This window comes from Sylvia atricapilla, chromosome 15, assembly GCF_009819655.1.
Source record: "Sylvia atricapilla isolate bSylAtr1 chromosome 15, bSylAtr1.pri, whole genome shotgun sequence".
Classification (NCBI taxonomy): domain Eukaryota; kingdom Metazoa; phylum Chordata; class Aves; order Passeriformes; family Sylviidae; genus Sylvia; species Sylvia atricapilla.
The window spans coordinates 219,303-240,095 of record NC_089154.1 but is presented as its reverse complement, the minus strand read 5'-3'; the positions used below and the strand labels follow the sequence as shown (position 1 = coordinate 240,095).

Here is a 20,793-nt window from a genome sequence, read left to right as displayed (position 1 = left end):
GGTGAGAGATGCCCGGCAGGCAGAACACCCCCAGCTCCGCACCTGGGGCGCTTGAGCCCCTTCCAGCGGAGAGGGCGGGCCGGTGGCAGGAGCCGGTACACCCTGCTGTGGGTCTTCACGGTAACCTTAAAACAAGCCTGGGGTAAGAGGAACAGAAAGACTCAGACGCCCCAGAAGGCGATCCCGCGGGCTGCGGGCGGCCCCGGCGGGCGGGGGCTGGGGGAGGGCGGCCCCGGGGCAGCCGCACCCCGCCCGCCGGCCCCGCGCTCGGCAGCCGCCGCCCCACGGCCCCGGCGCGCCCGGAAACGGCCCGGCGCCGCGGGGCTCTGCCTCCCCGCAGACATGAGCGGGCTGCGCGCTGCCGCCGGCCCGGGCCGGCAGCGGGACGGCGGCGGTGAGGGCGCGGGGCAGGCGGGACAGCGGCGGCGGCACGGGCGGGCCCCGCAGGTGGCGGGGGATGGAGGATGGAGGGACGCGAGCGGAGGGAGCGGCGCGGCGGGGTTCCGGCTGCGGCGAGCCCCGACCCGCAGCCCCTGTCTCTCTCTCGCAGGGCTCTCTGTCCTTGCCGAGGAGCCGCACGGCGCCGCACCTGTGGATTTCCTGCAGGAGCTGCCCAGCTGCCAGTCGGCGCGGAGGCGGCGCGGGGGGACTCAGGAGAGCCGGCCGGCCCCGCTGGGCACCGCCGGCAGCCGCGGGGCCGCGGCCCGGGCGCTGCTGCGGGACAGAGGCGAGCTGCCCGACCGCCCTGCCAGAGAGCGCCCGGGCTGCATGGCGGAGAGGAGGACAACAAGGTTAATCTTCACGCTTTTCTTCCTTGCGTTTTGCTTTTTAAATGACTTTCCTAAGCGCAACCCAGGTGTGCTGGAAGGCTGAAGCAGAACTGGGTTTGGCTGTGTCTCTTTCGCCCTGCGGCATGTGATTCTTACAAGAAGGTACCTGAGTACTCTTGGCTGGCACGAGGGAGTCGCTGACTGGGGCTAGCAGTAGGTTGAATTGGAAGGAATTAGTAAAAACTGGGAAATACCTATAGCAAACAAAGGCGTTTCTCACTATTTTGCGCTTTGGTGGTTTTTGTTGTTGTTGTTGTTGTTTTTGGTTTGTTTTTTTTTTTTTTTCCCCCTCAGTGTTTTGTAGTTTCAAGGGTCCCTGGGAGTTATCTGCATGAGCAGCCCCCTCTCCCCTCCCCGCTGCTGCTCTTGAGTCTGCTTGGCTGCTCTTACACAATGTAATGCGCTCTCTGCTGTGGCTCTGTAGTTGATAGGAAGCTTCCCAGGACCTTTGCCTCTTTTTATCTTCTCCCCCGCCCCATTCCTTTTAAAATGACTCTTTCCTGTGCGCTGTTCCTGCCCTGCTGGTGGTAGTAACCCCCCGGACGGAGGAACTGCAAAGACCTTGCTTTGCCCCGCCTGAATTTCAGTGCGCGTCTCATGTCTCACTGCTGGGCTGAAAGCTGCTCTGAGCGCAGAGGATACAGGATGTGGTTTTGCACTGTCAGAGAACAGCTGCACCTTTAAATCAGGTACATTGTAGGAACCTAGTTAGGAACCAGGAGAGAGGTGGAAGTACAATTAATGTCTGGTACTCCAGAGAGAACAAGAGCTACTCTATTGCAGGAGCAGTGGCAAACAGCCTGACCCTGGAATTTAACCCTATAGCCTGTAGATCAGAAACAGTAGAAGATCTCGGTCATGGTAAAGTAGTCGATACCTTGAATTTTTCTTTGAAGTTGAGTATCTAAAGTTCAGGTCTTTAAGAAAAAGGAACTGGAGGGAGGAGTTGCAATGTCCAGGCTTGTTTACACATGTTAGCAATGAGAGATTCTGGTGGGGCTTCTTGGCACTTCTACAGAGCAGTGATCTGCATTTGTGCGGCAGCTACCAACACAAAGTGCTTGGCATAAACGTCCTGAGGGCTGAACACTCAACTTCTGTCACTCAGATGAATATGCAGCCCACGCTTCTATTTAAAATGCAAACCGAACACGGGCCAGGCAGTTCTGCAGAGTTTAAAACACTGCAAACTGCAGCCTGTAGTTTCCACAGAATGAAATCTCTTGAGAGAAACTGCATGTGCTCTTAAAGCTGAGGTCATCTGCTGCCTATTTGATTGTTTGTGTAGGTTGAATTTGGTTTCCTGCCAAAGTGCTGGAAGAATGAGGAACCAGGCAACACAGAGCACACGTAGCAGTGCATCCCTTGGGTATATGAGTAGGGTTGAGTACAAGTCTTTTAAAACTGAAACCTTGGTATCCCAGCACTGTGTCTTCATGGGTACTTAATTGCTGCCCTTCTTCTGTGGCATCAGAGGCTAGAATAGAATTTGCTGTATACAAGTCCATTTTCAAGCTATGTTTCTGTGAAGTTCTGTCTGGTTTTAAGGTTTCTTAAAGGAAACAAGAAAATGAAAGCTCTGAGCCACTCAGAATTCTCCTTGATGCTGTTGCTGACCAGGCAGCAATTTTTAAAATGCAAATGTATTCACAGACTATGAAAATCCATATGTGAATGATTAAAAATTAGACAGTGACACATTCTCAGTGTTTGTTTGCAGCTTGTTATTAGAACAGTGCATCCCCAGAGGTGTTAGCAAAAAAATATTTTCTCAAATGCATTGAATTTATTGTTGTCAATTTTTTTTCTTTTTGTTGTTGTTGGGTGGTGGTTTTTTTGGGGTTGGTTTTTTTTTTTTCCCCTCCTAGAGAGGTGAGTGTTTTTCATGAGGGAGCTTGCCCTATTTGAATTCAGTTCATGTTGCCATTACCAGCAGGATCATTTGGGGAGAGCTTGTGTGTGTTACTGTAGCTGTCCCCCTGAGGGTCATGGGCAGGCTCCATCCTGCTAAGCCCTGTTATGTGGAGTGAAAAATTATTTCTTGTGCCCAGTAACTGTATTTCTGGATTCTTAGGGACTCTCAGCAGGCTGATACAGAACATTTGTCTAGATTGGAGAAGTGGAGAAGAACTAGCAGTAAATCACTGAAAAAAGCACTCAGTGAAGTCAAGGGCTTGTCATCTTACCTGGTACTTTGGCGACATGATATTCACAACATAGAAGGTATTTCTTGTCTGATGTCCATTTCTCCTCTGGAAAGTTGGTTTTGTTATAGGCAATTTTACCTATGTGAGCATAGTTTCAGATATAACTGCATGTGCTTAAGAAGTTACTTTCTTCCCTTGTTATTCCTGAATGTAAAATCCATGATATGGCAGAAGGAAATATGTTGGAAAAAAATTGTTACTGTGTCCAACCTGCATTTCAGTTATATTGCTAAAAGTCTGTAGTACTTAAAACTAGCTTTGACAGTGTTTCTTGAGTTCAGTGAAACTGATTTTATAATCTGCTTTCTTTGTATGTTCAATGGTTTTATCATCTTAATTATTGGCATATGTTTCTTCTATTTCTAGGGAAATTTGGTACTGGCATCCAGTCCTACTTCTCCTTCCTGCGCTTTCTGGTCCTACTGAACTTTATAATTTTTATCCTGATGTTCAGTTTTGTTACTCTTCCCACCATAATTTCTGAATATGGAATATTCAACAGTACCATTGCTTATGTTTCTCCAAAGAACATAGGTAAACATCTTCTCTATGTACAGCTGTTGTAACATTCCCCCTTTCCATCAGCTTCCTCTCCATCTCCCAGAATAAAAAGGAAAGCCTTTTTATAAGAGTGTGGCATGTTTGAATTAACGTGATCTGCAGTTCAGTGGGCATTACCATTTGAGTGACTTTTCATGCCTTTCTTTTGACAGACAATATCTGCACAATTTATGAACCTAATGGCAATAAGGGACTTGTTTACTTCTATACTTACCTCAAAGATTTGCTCAGTGGCACTGTAAGTACTTTTTTTTTTTAAATTAAGTGTCTCACATAGCATTTAAGATTAAAAAAAAAAAGTACTTGTGGAACGAAGCTTTGAAAAATGGCAAGGTGTATGCATCACTGGGGTGTGTTATCTCTGAAAAGGGCAGTTTTCAAATGACTTTTACTGAGCAACCACAAGGCCTGTCTGACCACGTGCTGCAGCCTGTGCCTCTCCTCCCCAGCTGCTACCCCTCATTATTCTGGAGCACACTGCCTATTGTGCTTTCTGTGTAGGGTCCCAGTGTCCGTGTCCTGCAGCTCTTTGATTGGAGAGGGGAGGGATTTTAAGCACACACAGCCTGCATTACAGTTTGGTAGAGGCAATGGCAGTATTTAGAAGCTACAGACTTGTAGCTTGCTGGGAGCCCTAATTTTAAATTTACAAAATGATTGCTTAATGCCAGGTTGGATTTAATGGGGCGGTTGTTGCTGCTGGTACAAATTCTGTTTCAACTTCATTTTTGCAGGGATTCCTTGAAGTGACAAGTTTGTTTTATGGCTATTACTTAATAGATGCTGTATGCATCAGTATCATGAGGTACAACTTGCCACTCGCATACCTGCTGACTACTTTTGCCTACCTTGCCTTAAGTTTCCTCTGGATAATAAAGAGGTAAAGATGTTGGTGTTGTTTATTTACTGTTACTTGTTGCACAGTTTACATTGTATTCCTGCTTGAAGGAAACACGCTGTGTTCTAGAGCTGTTTATGTGGAAATGGGGAGTCTTCTGTCTGAGGATGCAATGCCACGGTAACCTTTGGTGTTCTTGGGAAAAACAATTTGAAGTATCAGTTTTTCTTTTGTATGCATACCTGTAAGTAAAAGCCCCTCAACAATACTGAATTTGTTGGAGGATTTTCTTTAGGGATTTTTGGTTGAGTTTTATTTGTGTGAGCTTCACACAAATTTCTTTTGTTTTTCCTTCACACAAATTCCTTCAGTTTCCTTTGCTGTGTCTGGGTGAGGTGAGAAGATGACTGGTGAAGTGCAGGTGGCAATAACCTCTGTCAGTCAGGGTCAGCTGCTGCAGAATCTCACACTGAAAGTGTCCCAGACGCTGGCTGGTACAAAGCAAAGGCGACAGTTTGCTCACAGAGGGGGTCATTTATTCTTTGATGAGCCAGGTTGCTTGTGTGTGTTTTTCCTGTGCGTAAAATACATCTTATGAATTTTTCTCTAGATCTGTGGAAGGCTTTAAGCACAACTTAGTGCATGATGCAGATCCCTTCCAGAGTTACTGTAACAAAGTCTTTGCAGGCTGGGACTTCTGCATTACAGATTCAAATGCAGCCCGGCTGAAACATCGCAGCTTGCAGTATGAGCTCCAGGTGAGTAACTTTTGCCTTTTTGGGTTATGATTTCATGCAGCCAAGATGGCTAAAAAAGAGACGTGTGTAATTTTGCAGATAAGGGACTGAAGTTAAGGATTGAAGTACTTGTATTGGGGGTGCAGCCCACATCCTCTTGCATGCTTTCTAGGTAGCTGGAGTCTGGTGTAATGTGAGAAGGATTGGCAGGGATGTCGTTGGCCCTTGCCCCATTCACTGGCGACCCACGCCAGCCTGCTAGCTGCTTATCTGCCTCTTCCTCACGCTCCAGTCCTGCTTCCTGTGTTAGTTTCTGCATAGTCCAACAGGAAAAGCTGTCCCAGCTGCAGGCGAAACCCTGCAGGGATCAGTTTGAGTGTTCTGGGGTTTAAGTGTGCAGTGCAGTAAGCAGGAGTTTGGGGAGAAATAAAATTCAGATGGTGCTCTTTGAACTGTTTGAGAGTATTGTTGCAGTAAGAAGATAATGAAAGATTTTCACCAGGTGTCTTTAGCACACATGCACATACAAAATGCTGAGGCAGCTATAGATTTCCCAAATCATAAAGCTCTGAAAAAAGTCTGAAAGGCTGTTTTGGTAAAACACAGACGTTCTTTTTGCGCTCTGTACACTGGAAGCAGAGATTTGTGTAGTGAAAGAATTACATTTGAGAAAATGCTTCCACTTCAAACCACAATGTGGTAATTACAGATTTCATAAATTACAGTGAGTTGCTTTCTGCTCTAGTGAAGTTCACAGCCATATTTTTTCATCATAGAATCAGAACCTCCTTTACTTGCTACACTTTTGCTTCCAGAACACACATCTTAGAAGCACTAGCTCCTTAATATTACTGTTTAATAGACATAAGTCCTCAGAAGATAGATTCATAGGGATGTTACATGGGTTTCCCCAAGTTAAATTGCCTTCACAGGAGATACTGTATTTTCATGTCAGTTAAGGTGAAATGCACCAAGTTTACATGACAAGTTGCTCAAGCAGCTGTACTTCCTTCTTTCAGTGCCATCTCACAATTTTCCTTCACAAAGAGTAGAAGGAATTTTGAGCCATAGTGCTGAGGGCTGGTACTTACCTGGAGAAGGAATGAGATAAGTGACTGGTTTACCCTTTTCAGAGTTTAGTATCAAGCTGAGATCAGTCTCTCTCAACAAACAGGCAAACTGTCTGTCCTCAAGGAAATACAGTACAGTGCTTACTGATACAGTAGAGGTAAGAGGATTGCAGGACACTTGCCTTTGGCTACAGAGTCCTCAGCTTGAGAGGGCTTTATTCCTGCATGGACCTGTTTTGTCAAGGCAAAGACACTCAGTTCTGTGTGCCTGGGTGGACATTGGAGTGACTCGCCTAGAACAGGCTACAGATTTGCACTTCTCAGGGGTAGAAGACTTGGTGTTAAGTGTTGTATGCTGCATTGAAAAGCTGCATCTCTTTTTTTTCTTTTCTCTGTAGACGGACTTGCAGGAAGAAAAACTGAAGCAAAAAATAGCTGAGAGGAGCATGGAAGAAAAGCTACGCATCTACTCTCTGAGAGTATTTATAAATATAATTGTCATTGCCATTTTATCAGGATGTTTTTACTCTATTTATAGAGTAACTGTCTTCTCGCAAGAAAACTCCAGTGTGAGTATAAGAAATGACACTAGGACAGATTTGGTGAAGGCTGGCAATTACAGCAAGAGGAACTATTGTGAAAGAGTCAAATATCTTAATATAGCACTTTTCAGGCAGGGATCTGAAAATGCTTCCTAAAGACTTAATTTTTTTTTTAGTAGATGGGAGCAGGAAAGATCAAGAACCATATGCCAAAAAAGCCTCTCCACTAATGTCTCCCATTGCTGCAGAGGGTTCAGTGTTGAGTGCCTTGGAGCTGACAAGGAGAGCAGCCCTCACTACCCTTCCCTTGTAACTCTGCTCACCTCTCTGTGATCTGCTGGGTCTGTGCAGTGAATTGGCTGGGAGAACTGACTTGGTTAAACCAAGCTTCATCATGATCAGTTTCACGTGACCTGGTTCGCTGTCAACTGCAAAAATGTACTTCAGGGGAAGGCAGAGTGAAGATTATGATCTGTCTTTTGGCTTGAATTACCGTTGTGTGGGGCAACAGGAAGGCTTTGAACACAGAGTTTCAGAAGCAAAGGTTCTTACATCACTAGCAGAAAGAATCAGGTTGGGTGTGTTTCACCCCTGGCAGAACAAGCAGATGGAAAGAGGGCTTCAGAAGCAGAACAAAGCAGACAAACTTCTGGTTGTAACAGCTTCACAAAAGTAATTGACTTCTCTGTAGGACCCCAGGGTTTTATAATCTGGTAGAAATGGGGACCATGGGTTTTTTCCTTCCCCTGTGTAAGTTGCTGGTGTGATAGACTTAGCTGTTCTCAAGGAAAGTTTTGCTCGTGGTGACATAGCTCTGAACTTCTGCAAACTGCCAGTATTGCAGACAGAAGCAGGAAATGGGGGCTAAATGAGTTTATGTGTCAAAGGTATTGTTTGAGGGCAGAGGACTGCAGAACACTGAACAACTTCAAGAACAGCTTCACTTACTGTGGGCTTTAAGTAGAAGAGTAGATATCTTGTCTTAATGAGCAGTTAGAGGAGCTTGTCAGGACGGTAGGAAAGTCAGGGGAGCTGCTTAGCACCAGTGAGAATAAATTGAAAAGTGTCTGCACTTGGAATAGTTGTAAAACCTGGTAGCCTTGGTGCTGGTTAGCAACAGTCAGACACAAACCTTGGTGAGTTGAACCTCTTTAAACAGAAGCTTTGAGGAAGCACAGAAATACTCTTATCCAGATGGGGAGTGAGTTCCTGGTGAAGGGAGCAGGAGAAAGCAAGGGTGTGTAGCAGCAAACTGCAGAGATAGCAGTGATCAGGCTTGTATAAACAACAGAGATTTGTTTTCTGTGAAACTTGCTTGTCTAGAGGTATTCAGAATCAGCCCTGATTTGCCATTTGCCATGTAACACCGTGTTACACCTGGTGTTGATTGCTATTGCCTGGTGCAAATGTCAGTGGAGGATGAAGGAGGAGTAAAAGATGCTGCCTGAATCCTGGACAAGGCAGGCTGGTGTGTAGCCGAAGACAGCATGCCAAGGAAGGTGTGTTTCTCTAAGCATTATGTTTCTCTCATCTCTTCTTCTGCAGGACATTGACAATGCGAACTCCCAGGTCAATCTCTTAGTGCAGTATTTGCCTTCCATGGTGATCACACTGGCCAACTTCATTGGTCCTCTAATCTTCTCATTTGTGATCAGATTTGAAGACTATACGCCAGCCTTTGAAATCAAGCTGACACTCTTGAGGTAAAGATGTTTTTATTGTGGCCTTGGATGTTTCAACAAATTGTTCTTGGTAGGCTATATATATTGTAAACATTGAAACATCAAGAGGCAGAGAAGTTGGCACTGGAAACCAAGGAGGCATTGTTTGGCCAGTGTTTAGTTGGAAACTTTAAATCTGGGAACCATGTGTTTTGATGACAGTGCAGTGCAATCATCTCAGTGTCAAGGTTTTTCTCTTGGTCCCATTTAGCGTGTGGTCTGGACATCTTCAACATGAATAAATAGTCAGTAGAGAACTTGTGGCTGCAGAGCAGTGGATTCACTGCTTTGCATGTAGCAGTTCCCTGAATGAGCAATTGTGTGTGTACAGCAGTGACTGAAGCACAGCTTTGCTCAAGGCAGAAGTTAAAAGTTTTGGAATAAAAGATACTTCAGTGTAAGAGCTGGTGTTTGGCAGCTTAAGGCAGTAAGATCTGGGTTGAAGCACCTGAACTCTGCAAGTCCATGCTTTATATTTCTGATTTGGCCTCAGAAGGCCTGAAGCTACGTGAAATGGAAATGCTGCACACAGAACTGTACCTGAGGGAATTGCAACCCATTGCAGCATCAAGACCTGCAACTGAAATGGCTGATCTAAGAACACTACTGAGAAAAGCAACAAGGGGACTGTAGCCTAAAGCTGGGACAGTCATAAGCAATTTTAACGTACTACTAAGGAAAGAAATGTGTTCATTATCTGTCTGGCTGCCCCATTAAAGGTCTGCATGACCCTTTTGTGTTTCAAGGCTTCTTTGGACTCCTGTACAAGGTGAGCCAAATGTTAACGTGGCTATTTTTTGGCATGTTTGGAGTTAGATTTTACCTTTCTTCCAGATGTGTCTTCGTGAGGCTGGCCAATATTGGCGTTCTGTTGTTCTCACTGTGGAGTCAGATCTCCGACTGTGGCAGTGACAAGTGTAAACCCTGTGGATACAATTACAAACTCTATCCTGTAAGCAGATTTATTTTGGTCTTTAATCATCTGAGCTTGTGAACAGAGATTTGTTTTCCATGAGAGTTGCTTGTCTAGAGGTGTTCAGTATGAGCCCTGGGGTTGCTGTTTATGCTATACCTGGTGTTGATTCCCACTGCTCAGTTGTTACATATAGATCCTTTGTTTGTCTAAACCTCTGATTAGAATTAGTCCAGTGGCAGATGATTCATTAGCACAGACTTTCTGTCCACCATGAGGATTGTCTGAGTGTTTTGGAGACACTGTGCTACTGCCTTTTGTGGCATTAAGGCAAATGGGTTTTCCTCAAAAGAAAAAACAACAACAACAACAGCAACAACAAAACCTCCAACCACCAAAACCAAACCAAACATATCCAGCCATCCTCCCACCCCACTTCACAGAAAAACCCCAAAATCAAAACCAAAAAAAAAAAGTGAAAAGCTTGGCACAGGAACTTTGAAACACTTGAATATTTCAGAAATTGGAGTTAATAGCATTTAAACTTTATGGTGTTAACTGAGAGAGTTATTGCTTTAGTGATAGACAGATTTTTCACTTGTTTATTTAGACTGCTAATCTTGTTTTTCCTGATTTGGTTTTATAGTGCTGGGAATCTGATGTTGGGCAAGAAATGTACAAACTGATGATATTTGATTTTATTGTAATTCTTGCTGTGGCCCTCTTTGTGGACTTCCCCAGAAAGTATGTATATAAGCTTTTTGAGCATATTTTTACAAGTGACATATGAAACACACTTTCTTTTTTTCAGCTTTAAATTTCCCATATTTCTAACCAAATTACTAGTTTTAAAATAAAGCATAAACATATTTCTGGTGTTTTGAGCACCTGTTTGCTATTCAGATGGCTGTATAGTTTTGATATTTGAGAGCTTTTTCTTCAGACATTTTCAGTTATGTTGTCTAGTGTTTAAATGCTAAGTTCTGTGTGTTTCAAATGTGTTAGAATGCATTTAAAATCTACAACTTCAATTTAGGACTAATAATATTCTTTGGCTTTAGGTTGTTAGTTACTCATTGTTCTTGGAAGCTAGTTCAGTGGTTTGGACATAAGGAATTTGAAATTTCTGACAATGTCCTGGAAATCATTTATGGGCAGACTATTTGCTGGATTGGAACCTTCTTTTCACCACTTCTCCCTGCAATAGCAACTGTAAAATACTTCATCATCTTCTATGTTAAAAAGGTAATGAAGGCATGTGATTGAGTACATCTCTGTGGTTTTTGTAATGCAGGCATATACATATGCAGGTGATCTAAAACCAACAGAAAACCACCTGTGGATGCAGTGGATGGAATGAGTCAATGATATTACATTTTCAGTAAGGTTTTGTGCTTTTAACAGAAGGTAGAGTTTTGCTTTGAAATCAAGCAGAGCCACATTTCAATTACTACTTCTCAAATTATCTGTCTCTTTTCAAAGAAAAGCTTTTTATGTAACAAAGCCAGTTTGTTTCCTGCAGTAATCTATTTACTAGCAGCACAGCTTAGAACTTGGACAAATTTTTGCAAAAATTGCTACAAATTTGGGAGCAAAATGGAAAATCCAAGCTGAGTTGGATGTTTGTGTGATTTCTGACTGCCGGAAGTCTTGCTCAGTGACCACAGCTCCTTCTGTGCATCCAATTCTTGCTGATCCTTTAGGTCTTGCAGGAGAGGATGTATCCAGTGGAGATGTGGCAGAACAAAGCCAAGAGCAGTGCAGATGGTTGTCTTCATTGACTTTGTGCAAGTGTGTGAGGCCATCTAGATCAAATTCTTACACAAATTAGGAGACATTGACTTATAGCAAAATATGAAGCAGTCTTGTCTTAGCCCTTCTCAGCCCATGCACATCAAAGGAAGTGGTTGTGTGGCATGTTGTGGTTGTGGTAGCTGGTCGCATGTTTGAGAATGGAAAATTCAGTTGCTGGGGGAAGTATATTTGGATGTGTATCTATATAGATGTGCTGGTAACAGTTTTATTCACCTGCCCTCTTCAGATTGTTTTGATACACACACGCAAACCTGCAGCAAGGCCTATAAGGGCATCAAGTTCCAACTTTTTCTTCCTGGTGGTGCTGTTGATTGGGCTCCTCTTGGCTTTTATTCCTCTGGGAGTCAGCATAGCACGGTAAGTGATGATTTTAAGTTTTGTGAAGTTGACACTTGTTCTAAGATTGTGAGTTCTGTAAAAGCAGACACAGAACTTTTGAATGATTAATGGAATAAAATATATAGGATATAATGCATAAACTTATAGCTTAGTTCATATAAAGAAAAACTACAGGTTTGTAGACATAGGACACTTTTACTGCATCACCAAACTGGTGTTGGGCTTGTGCTGGATTATTTTATTTTTACATTTTGTTGTAACATCTTTCTATTCTGCTTCTTTGACAGTATCCCTTCTTCCAAGGCATGTGGGCCATTCAGAAGTTTTAACACTTCATGGGAAGTTATTCCAGATACAATACTTCAGTTTCCAACAGGTCTGCAGCAGGTCCTTTTTGGCATGACATCAGAAGCCTTTGCAGTACCTTTTTTTGTGATCCTTTGGTGAGTACTGTGGAGACTTGATTCACTTATGCAGCTTCATTTCCTTGCTTGCTGAACTCATACCAAGCATTAGACCAGATTTTCCATTTGCAGTTGTCATGGTTTGGGAAGACAGGTATCTGCCAGGGAAAGCTGGAGTTTGCCTTGGAATGGAGAATGTAAACCACCCCCACACCCCCTTTTTTTCCAATTATAAATTTGCAGTTGAAAGCTTTTAGGCAAAAGATTTGGGAATAGAAATAGCAGTTCTTTATTAGTTTATATAACAAAATCAACAACTACAGTAGCATTAATAACAAAAACAGTACCAAGAGCTTCGAGGACTTTGCTTCACAAAAACCCAGAGCAGATTGGTCTCGGTGCCTTTGTAGGATCCTCAGAGCACCAGGCTGGGAACAGTGGAAAAGTCCCGGGCTGGTAGCTGGGATGGCAGGGTGTCCCCAGCAGGGCAGGGGCAGGGTGTCCTGGCAGACAGGGGCAGGGTGACCCAGCAGGGCAGGGGCAGGGTGTCCCGGCAAGTCTGGGGGATGCAGGGTCACTCTGTAGCACACGAGCAGCGCTGATGGAACCACGACAGTGGGGCAGGGCTGGCCCAGCTCTTGCAGGGCGGCAGAGAAGCTCAGAATTCCAGGGCGAGCAGATGATGGCAGATTTCCCAGAACCGGACCCCTCCAGAGACCGTGAACTCCTCTCCCAGGAAGCAGCAACCAGCCGTTCTCTCTCCCCAAAATGCCGAAAAACAGAGTGCCAAGCTGCCTCAAGCTCTGTCCTTTACCTGCCTCAAAACTCGTGTAATCTCTCCCTCTGAGCTTTGACCACGTATTTGTTTTTTGTTAAATAGTCTTAAGTATCCAACACTTAGTTTCCTTGGTAACTTATGGGGAAAAAATTCTTTAGAGTAAAAAGAAACAAACCTAACCCCCAACAGCAGTCAAAAGCATCAAAACTCATATGAATCCTCACCCCTTATGTCTTTTCCCATGTGTTGACACTCATCACTTTTGTTCCATTTCCTCTTGCACATCCCATATTCAACAGTGTCTGTCTCAAAAATGTTAACTGTGAATCCTCTGCAAATTAGTACTGTAAGCCCTGTGTTCACAATTCCTATCCAGAAATCCTAGTCTGAAAAAACAAATAAAATTCCCCAAACAGTCATTCTGTAAGAAGAAATTCAATGTGGAGTCATAGAATTTTTAAGGTTGGATGTCACCTGTAAAGAGAATCTAACCCAACTCTCCTATTCAAAACAGGGTCAGAATTTCAGTATCTCCAAAGATATGGAGACTCCACAACAGTCTGTTCCTGTATCTGGTCAGTCTCCCAATAAAAAGGATTTTTTTTTCTTAAATTTAAATGGAGTTTTTTGCTTTTCAGTTTAACTAAACTTTTTGCAAGTTTTGGAGCCTTATTACCTGATACTTTCTAAAACTCCTATGCTTGAAAAACCATGTGGCTTATTTTGGACTCCACCCAGCCCTTCCTTCTGTAGCACACATTTATGTGTTCTCCTGAGCTGAACTTGTTATTATGTATGTTGGAAATCTCAAGTCCTCTCTTTTTGTTTGCTGTTTACAGCATCATTATGTTCTATGTTATTGCCTTGGATCGAGCACACAAACGAGTGGTTGAACAGCTGAGAGAACAACTGGTTCTGGTAAGATCTGACCCAACATTTTACTGACACAACAAAGAGAACTTTAAGGGTACAGAAATGAGGCATGCAGGGGAATACGGATTTTCACAATCTTGTGGATACTTGAGAACTGGTGTTTGCTACAAGCAGTGAGGAATGTTTTACAAATTACCCAGGAAAAATAACCAAAACATTGTGGTATTTCTCAGTGGAGTTGATTTTTTGGGTACTAGCTGCAACTACAACAAGATCTGGTTATATCGTGCAAGAGATATCCCCCTGAGAAGCTGTGTCCTGGTTTTTCATCAGTTGCCTTGCTGAAATCCACTTATCTGCATTTTTTTTTTCTGCCAAAGAAGTACCCGAATCCTGTCTTTCCTCTCCCCTCCACCATCTTGCACAACCTCCACTTTTGTTTCCTTCTCTGCCCTCACAAACAGGCACCCAACTCTCTACCTTTCCCTCCAGGCCTGTATTTCTACTGCATCTTTTCTGCGCTTGTTCTTGAGTGTAGCCCAGAAGCGCTTGAGCAGGTACTGAAAGTGGAACAAGTCCCCACTACTCAGCCCTCTGGAGAAGGCTGCCAGTGCAGAAATGCTGCTTTGTGGCTGTCAAAAGCCACTGCCAGATTTGGCAGCATTTGTGTGCTGTGAGCTGACAAACTGCTGAAGTCAGAACTCAGTGAGAAGTCTCCCTGCTGAGACCTTCTTATGAAATAACCCATTCCTTGATGTTGCTTCGTGTGGGAACAGTGACCCTTGGAATGGAGAATGTCCAGGGAGGTGCAGGCAAACAGATGAGACAAATGTCTTTGGTTAAGCACGAGAGTCAATTTTATTTTACTGCCCCCACCCCGAAGCGGGGTGGAGGAGAAGGCGAAGAGAAGAGAGGGTGAGAGGCGAGAGAGGGAACCCCAGCTCCGTCTCCCCTGAAGTAGAGGGTCTGGGAGCAGGGAAAGGGCAGGTGAGGGCATTGACCTGAAGCCAACAGAGACACACTGAGGGGCAAAGAACCACAAGGCCAAGGTCATTGAGGGGAGACAGAACCGACCAAACTGCTGTGCACAGAGCACACTGGAAGCATCCCCTCAGGCAGGAGGAGTAGCTAGAGTCTGTCTTGCCAAGGCCAGGCCCGGGGTATTACATTGAATAGTGGCTGAAAACACTCCATAACTTGATATTTGCTTCTTTTAGATACATCATTTAGCAACCTGTGTGCAGAAAGACAAGACATTACTGGGGGGAGATTTTTGAGGATTGAGGAATTTAGGAACAAAAGTCTTTCTGCTTTTTGAAGGGTTCACAAATCAGCTGGAATTCTGAAAATTCTTCTGTTCTTTGCTTGCTTGCTTGCTTGCTCTTGTTTGACTTCCTGGAAGCATGGTTTTAAATTTTGAGGTATGTGAGATGTTTTTACTAGGCTCAATTCAGAACTGTTAATGTGTGACCAGAGGTGAGATAAATGAAGTCAAGACTTCTGTAATTCTGAATTTCAATTCTGAAATTGTTCAGGCAGTTGAGAGTGTGCTGGAGAAGTACAATGTGGTGAGTGCACCTATTTCTAATGAAGAAAGGAGCTGTTGTAGATGACTTGTATTAACACTGTTAGTGTGGAGCATACTTGTTGTTATGTCTTTCCAGGCTAGTCGTGACAAGATGTTCCTGATCAGAAAGATAGCAGACGCTCAGAGGAATCCTTGAAAACCACACTGGTCAAAAGAACTTGACTTCCTGAAACTCCCAGAACAAGAAGATAACAGCAGAAGCATTTGCAGCTTCTAAAAACTGAGCTGACTAGCACCTTGGGCCTGTGATCTCTGTGATGGGTGCTTGTAGTCTGAGTCTTGATTAAGCTAGTGGGGCTTAAGGCTTCCAAAACTTGGAAATTCACCTGATTTACACTGTGATAGAGCTGTTGAAAAAAGGATACTTTAATGGTGATACAGATTCAGGATTGTTGGGATTTGTTACATCCCTGTTTTTTCAGGGAATTTGGGTAAAATATGATCAGAACTGAAATCTTTTGTACTGTTTTTACAAATTATGCTATAAGAATCACGAGAGAGGGGAAAGGTATGGTTTTACATGTTTTCAATGCCTTTCATTTGCTATGGTTTTAAAAAGAAGTATTTTGAAATAGTGCTTAGGAAAAGAAAATATGATATGGGTTTGAAATCAGTTTTCTAGATATTTTTAGAGGTAAGGGTTTGCTATTTATGCTGCTCTGAAGCAGCAAGAGCAGCTGAACACTGGAAAACTGGTCACAAAATGGTTCAGAGAAAATAAGCTGACGCCAAAGCTCTGAAGAAACACTCGGGGAAGGAAGAAGCCAGCAGCCACGGCAGGCACAGCACTGCTGGAGCACCAGCCTTGCTGCTGTGGAGGGCCCTTCTTAATGTTTTAAGTAATTTGTGTTTCATTCCAATACGAATGTCTTGACTACTGTTCTATGTGTTCTAAAATGTGAATATTTCAGGGTTAAATTATTGGGTGGCAATACTGTGTGTTAGTACTCCTTAATTTCATATTTCCTCTCTCTTACCTAAACTGCTGGGACGATGTGTCTCAGAGAACTGTGTATTCCTGTAGCCTAGTAAACCAGTCCTTTATTTAAAGATTGTAGTTAGGGAATTTCTGTACAAAACTGCGTTTATTATTTGAAATCTCCATCAGTCCGCTCTTAGTTTATGTGAGACACCATCCATTCTGTAGAATGTTTTGGAATGTTTTCTGTACTCCTTGTAAAGGAATGACCATGCAATAAACGCTATTTTTTTTTTACGATAGCGCCTGTGGCTGTTCGGTCGCTATGGCTGTGGGGGCCCGCCCTCCGTACTCCCGCCCGCCCTCCCGCCCTCCGTACTCCCGCCCGCCCTCCCGCCCTCCGTACTCCCGCCCTCCGTACTCCCGCCCGCCCTCCCGCCCGCCGTACTCCCGCCCGCCCGCCCGCCGTACTCCCGCCCATCAGGGGCCACCCCGCGTTCCCATGGCAACCTGGACGCAAGCTTTGATTGACAGCTGCGCTGACCAGCGCGGCGGCAGCGCGGGGCCAATTGGAATCGTGAAAAGGCGGCGTGCGATGATGACGTAACGTTCAGCGCGATGGCGGCGGCCGCGGTTCCGGCTGTGCGGTGCTCGCTGTTGCAGCGCCGGCCCCTCCGCTGCGGGTCGGGTAGGGCTCGGCTCCTCTCCCTGCCCGCCCCTCAGGCCCTCGCATCGCCGCTCAGGGCCGCCTCAGGCCGCTCGGCTACGCGGGTGGGAGGGTCCACCCGCCCGTCCCGGACGGGGACCGGGCGGCGGCGGAGCTCGCGTCACCTTTGTCTCTCCGGCAGGTCTGCGGCCTGTGCCCGGCGGAAGGGCTGCCCTCAGGCTGTGCAGCACGCGGATGGAGCAGGAGGGTATCAACAAGCCCGTCATAGACCGCATCATCCGCGTGGACCATGCGGGGGAGTACGGGGCGAACCGCATCTATGCGGGGCAGATGGCCGTGCTGGGCAGGTCGAGCGTGGGACCCGTCATCCAGGTGAGCGCGCCTAGGAGCGATCCCCGTGCTTCTGTTTAATTTGCCTTTGACTAACAACGGCCGGGGGACGGCGAAAGGTCGTGGCCTTCACGGTAAGATTATTGCCTTTTTTTTTTTCTATGCGCTTCCAAACGTGCAGGTTTACAAAGAGTGGTGGGCGTACTTGGTAACGGAATTACCAAAGCTATTGTCGTATTTTGCAAATGTTTCTATGTTATCTTATAACTAACCTCGTCTGTCCTTTTTATCTGCACCTGCCTTTCTGCACCGTTTCTTCTCTGTGATGCTACAGTGTTACAGTATTGCCTCAGCTATCACAGCATATGTGGCCTGAGCTGTTTTGGTTTTTATTAATTTTACTGGAAATATTTATCTCTCGTGGTTTTATGCTTCTCTGTGAAATGGCTCTTTTGCAGCAAATGTGGAATCAAGAAAAAGTTCACCTGAAAAAGTTCAATGAGCTCATGGTTGCATATAGAGTTCGACCTACTGTTTTACTGCCTTTCTGGAATGTAGCAGGTTTTGTTTTAGGTGAGTTTGTATAATTACTATTATTGTTGTTTTTTGAAATCTTCAGTTGTGTTATTATTTGTTTTGCCTCAGATTTAATTGTATTCATGTGTCTGGTACCCCAATCCCAGGGGCTGGAAGTGCTTTACTTGGAAAGAAGGGTGCAATGGCTTGCACAGTGGCTGTGGAAGAGAGTATATCAGAGCACTACAACAACCAGATCCGAACTCTAATAGAAGATCCAAAAAAGTACAAAGAGCTATTGCAGGTATTTAACCATGACTTAAAAGCAGTTTAACAAATTGATTGAATTATCCAATGTGATTTAGTCTTTTAAAGATAACATGCTTTTAGAACTTAGAGTGGATCATTTGTTCTGCCACTTAGAATGCTGAAGTCAACAGAAACTATTAAAGTAAAAGGATGCTTTATCCTTCAGCAGCACTAAATTGATTAAGCACCAAAATTAAAACATATGTTGGATTATCTTCAGCATGCTTTCAGTAATGCAGTGTTTCCTTTTCAAGTGAGAGAATTATGCTTTAAGTTTGATTAATTTTACTTGAAAGGAAGGGCCTAGAAGGAAACAAAAGGAGGAAATATTGATTGCACAGTAGCTATGTTGCCCTCCTCTGAAGGCATTCAAGTACCTTCACATGCTCCTTAATCTGTAGGGCTCAGAGCTACACACAGTGCTCAGGATGAGCTCGAGATGACCGACCCCCTGTTCTGTCCATGCTGTGTTTGATACACCCCCGGGTGGGGTTTGCCCTCTTGGCACTGCTGCCGACCAGCACCCTGTTCATGTTCTAGTCCTGGATGCTCTCAGAGGGTGTGAGGAGCTGATGTTTATCAGTTCTATGAGAAAATATTTTCCCAGGCATTTTAGGTATCAAATTGGGACACATTCCTGTAAGGTGGTTGTGGGAGATTGAGCTGTTTCCCTAGGCAGCACTTGGAATTGGTTAATTTCCGGCCTTGCTGGCTGCCAGTGTGTTCAATAGTGCATGTGTAACATGTAGCAAAACCTGATTATTCCAATGTATCCCATTGCTACCGAAATTGTATCTGAACTAACCGGGGTTGTGCTGAGGAGCACCAGGGAAATACCACCCCTAAAGATAATGATATAATGAAATAGATTAAGATGGCACAAAATAAAGAGAAAATTCTAGGCAGTGAGTTTATTCACAGGGCCAGTGGGAGGAGAACTAGCGAGGACACCAAAAGCAATGCAAACCTATTGGGCAGGGACAGTTCCCAGGTGTCTGTAAGTGCTGAGCTCTTCATTATGTAATCCTGGTCATCTGCAGGCATCTCAGGAGAAAATATTCTAAACCTTTTTGTCCCAGCTGAAAACTTAGAAGACAAAAAATTGTTCTTTAGAGTATGCTAGAAGGGACAGAAACTTGGTTAGCTTATAGGGGGAACACCCTTACTGATTAGCAAGGCAGGGACCTTAATTCCTTTATTCAAATTGTCAGAATAATGTGGGGGTGTCAAATTGTCAGAATAATGTGTAGTCAGTGTTAAAAGTTACTATGGCTACAGGTTTTTTTGAAACAGTGAAAAAGATAGTGATATATTAATTAAACAGCAGTTTGAATTTAAAGACTTCTTTAGGTACCACTAGAAGAACTTCAGGTAAGGGGAATGCTGTAAATAATTCCCTTCTTGCTGAATTGGAGGTTCAGATCTTTGAGAAGTTTTGAAGTTTTTGAGAGACCCTGGCTTGCCATGGTGCACACAACAGGCAACAGCATCTAGTTTTGCATACTGGCTGCCTTGGTTTCTCTGCAAAGCAGGCTCACTGACTGCTGTTTTTAAAGGTAATAAAGCAATTCCGGGATGAAGAGCAGGAGCACCATGACATTGGGCTTGAGCATGATGCAGAAGCTGTGAGTAGAATGTTGACTAATTGATGTTGTCAGTGAGGATGTAGATGTGCTGCTCTTACCTTCCTTACTTAGATATTGGGATGTAGTTCTTTGAGAAACAGAAAATAAGTCTTGATACTCTTTCCCAAAGATACATATAAGAATTTCCTGCATGTTATAACTTTCATTTTTCTAGACCACAACTTAATCTGTTCAAATTCATGTCAAATGTTAAAGTGTTTTGATTTTTTTTCCTAAGAGATATTCTCTGCAAATAGATAGATTTTCTTTTAATTTCAATTAAATATTTTTGAAGATAAGCCTAGTAAGTGCTATCCATACATTGCTGGGAACTGGAAGCATCATCTTATTAGGAAGTGTGAAATACTGAATTAAATTCTGTGGTCCCTTGGATACTCTATGAAGAATGTGTGACTTCTCTCCTGTTTTTTCTCTTGACTTATATTTGTGGAGAAATGGAGATATTCTGAAAAGTTGATAAATTTTAATTTAGTTTTCTCTAGGATAGATTAGACTGCAAATACAGGTGGGGTTTTCCTGGTGTGCATATGTTTTTACTTTGATTTTTTAAAATAGTGCTTACTATTCTTTATCACAAACTGGTTCAAGCAAAACACTTCAGTAAATGTATTTAATCTTTTATTCTTTTTACAGACACCAGCTTATTCTGTTTTGAAGACAGCCATACAACTTGGATGCAAAGCCGCAATATTTTTATCAGAAAGAATTTAATTATATTTTCTTTAATGCTGTGGTAATAAACTGGGATACGAAAGTGTATGGAAATTGTGGAAGACTCAGCTATTTTATTCAGCCTTTTAAATTTTTCTGCACTAAGCACTTGATTCAGCCATCCTTTGTTGCATTGAGTCCCCATTTAAAAAGTATCTGTATTAAAGTCAGTTGAGCTAAATGTGAGTAAAGGTGGCAAGAACTGAGTGAACTAAACTTCCCTATTCAGAGACTGTTCACAAGGTGGCAGCAAAATATGTATATACGTGGTGTATATATACAATATTTGTGTATGGATGCACACAGATAAAAATGGTAAATACATTCTCTGTTGCCTTCAAATTAATGTGTACTTGAAATAAGCTGGAACAGCTAATTTTAAAATAGTTAATACTGACAAAGAACATTTTTTATGTTTTCAGGGTGAATCAAGTAATAGTAAGTATTTCTTTTCAGTCCATCTTGAATAAAAATAGGTA

At 43.7% G+C, this 20,793-nt stretch overlaps 2 protein-coding genes across 2 annotated transcripts; both read left to right on the top strand.

Moving 5' to 3' along the window:
- The first annotated feature begins 638 nt into the window (after positions 1-638).
- Positions 639-16,435, top strand: TMC7 (transmembrane channel like 7). Its single transcript, XM_066329612.1, has 15 exons — positions 639-791; positions 2,905-3,053; positions 3,404-3,571; positions 3,751-3,836; positions 4,333-4,478; positions 5,047-5,194; positions 6,642-6,812; positions 8,331-8,488; positions 9,341-9,458; positions 10,066-10,163; positions 10,481-10,664; positions 11,461-11,591; positions 11,861-12,016; positions 13,595-13,673; positions 15,293-16,435. The coding sequence occupies exons 1-15, from the start codon at positions 769-771 to the stop codon at positions 15,350-15,352; spliced, it is 1,875 nt and encodes a 624-aa protein (XP_066185709.1). The 5' UTR covers positions 639-768; the 3' UTR covers positions 15,353-16,435.
- A 269-nt stretch (positions 16,436-16,704) lies between these two features.
- On the top strand, positions 16,705-20,368 carry COQ7 (coenzyme Q7, hydroxylase). Its single transcript, XM_066329611.1, has 6 exons — positions 16,705-16,823; positions 16,984-17,174; positions 17,591-17,705; positions 17,816-17,952; positions 19,514-19,582; positions 20,237-20,368. Exons 1-6 carry the CDS (start codon positions 16,754-16,756, stop codon positions 20,312-20,314), a joined length of 660 nt encoding a protein of 219 aa, XP_066185708.1. The 5' UTR covers positions 16,705-16,753; the 3' UTR covers positions 20,315-20,368.
- The last annotated feature ends 425 nt before the right edge of the window (positions 20,369-20,793 follow it).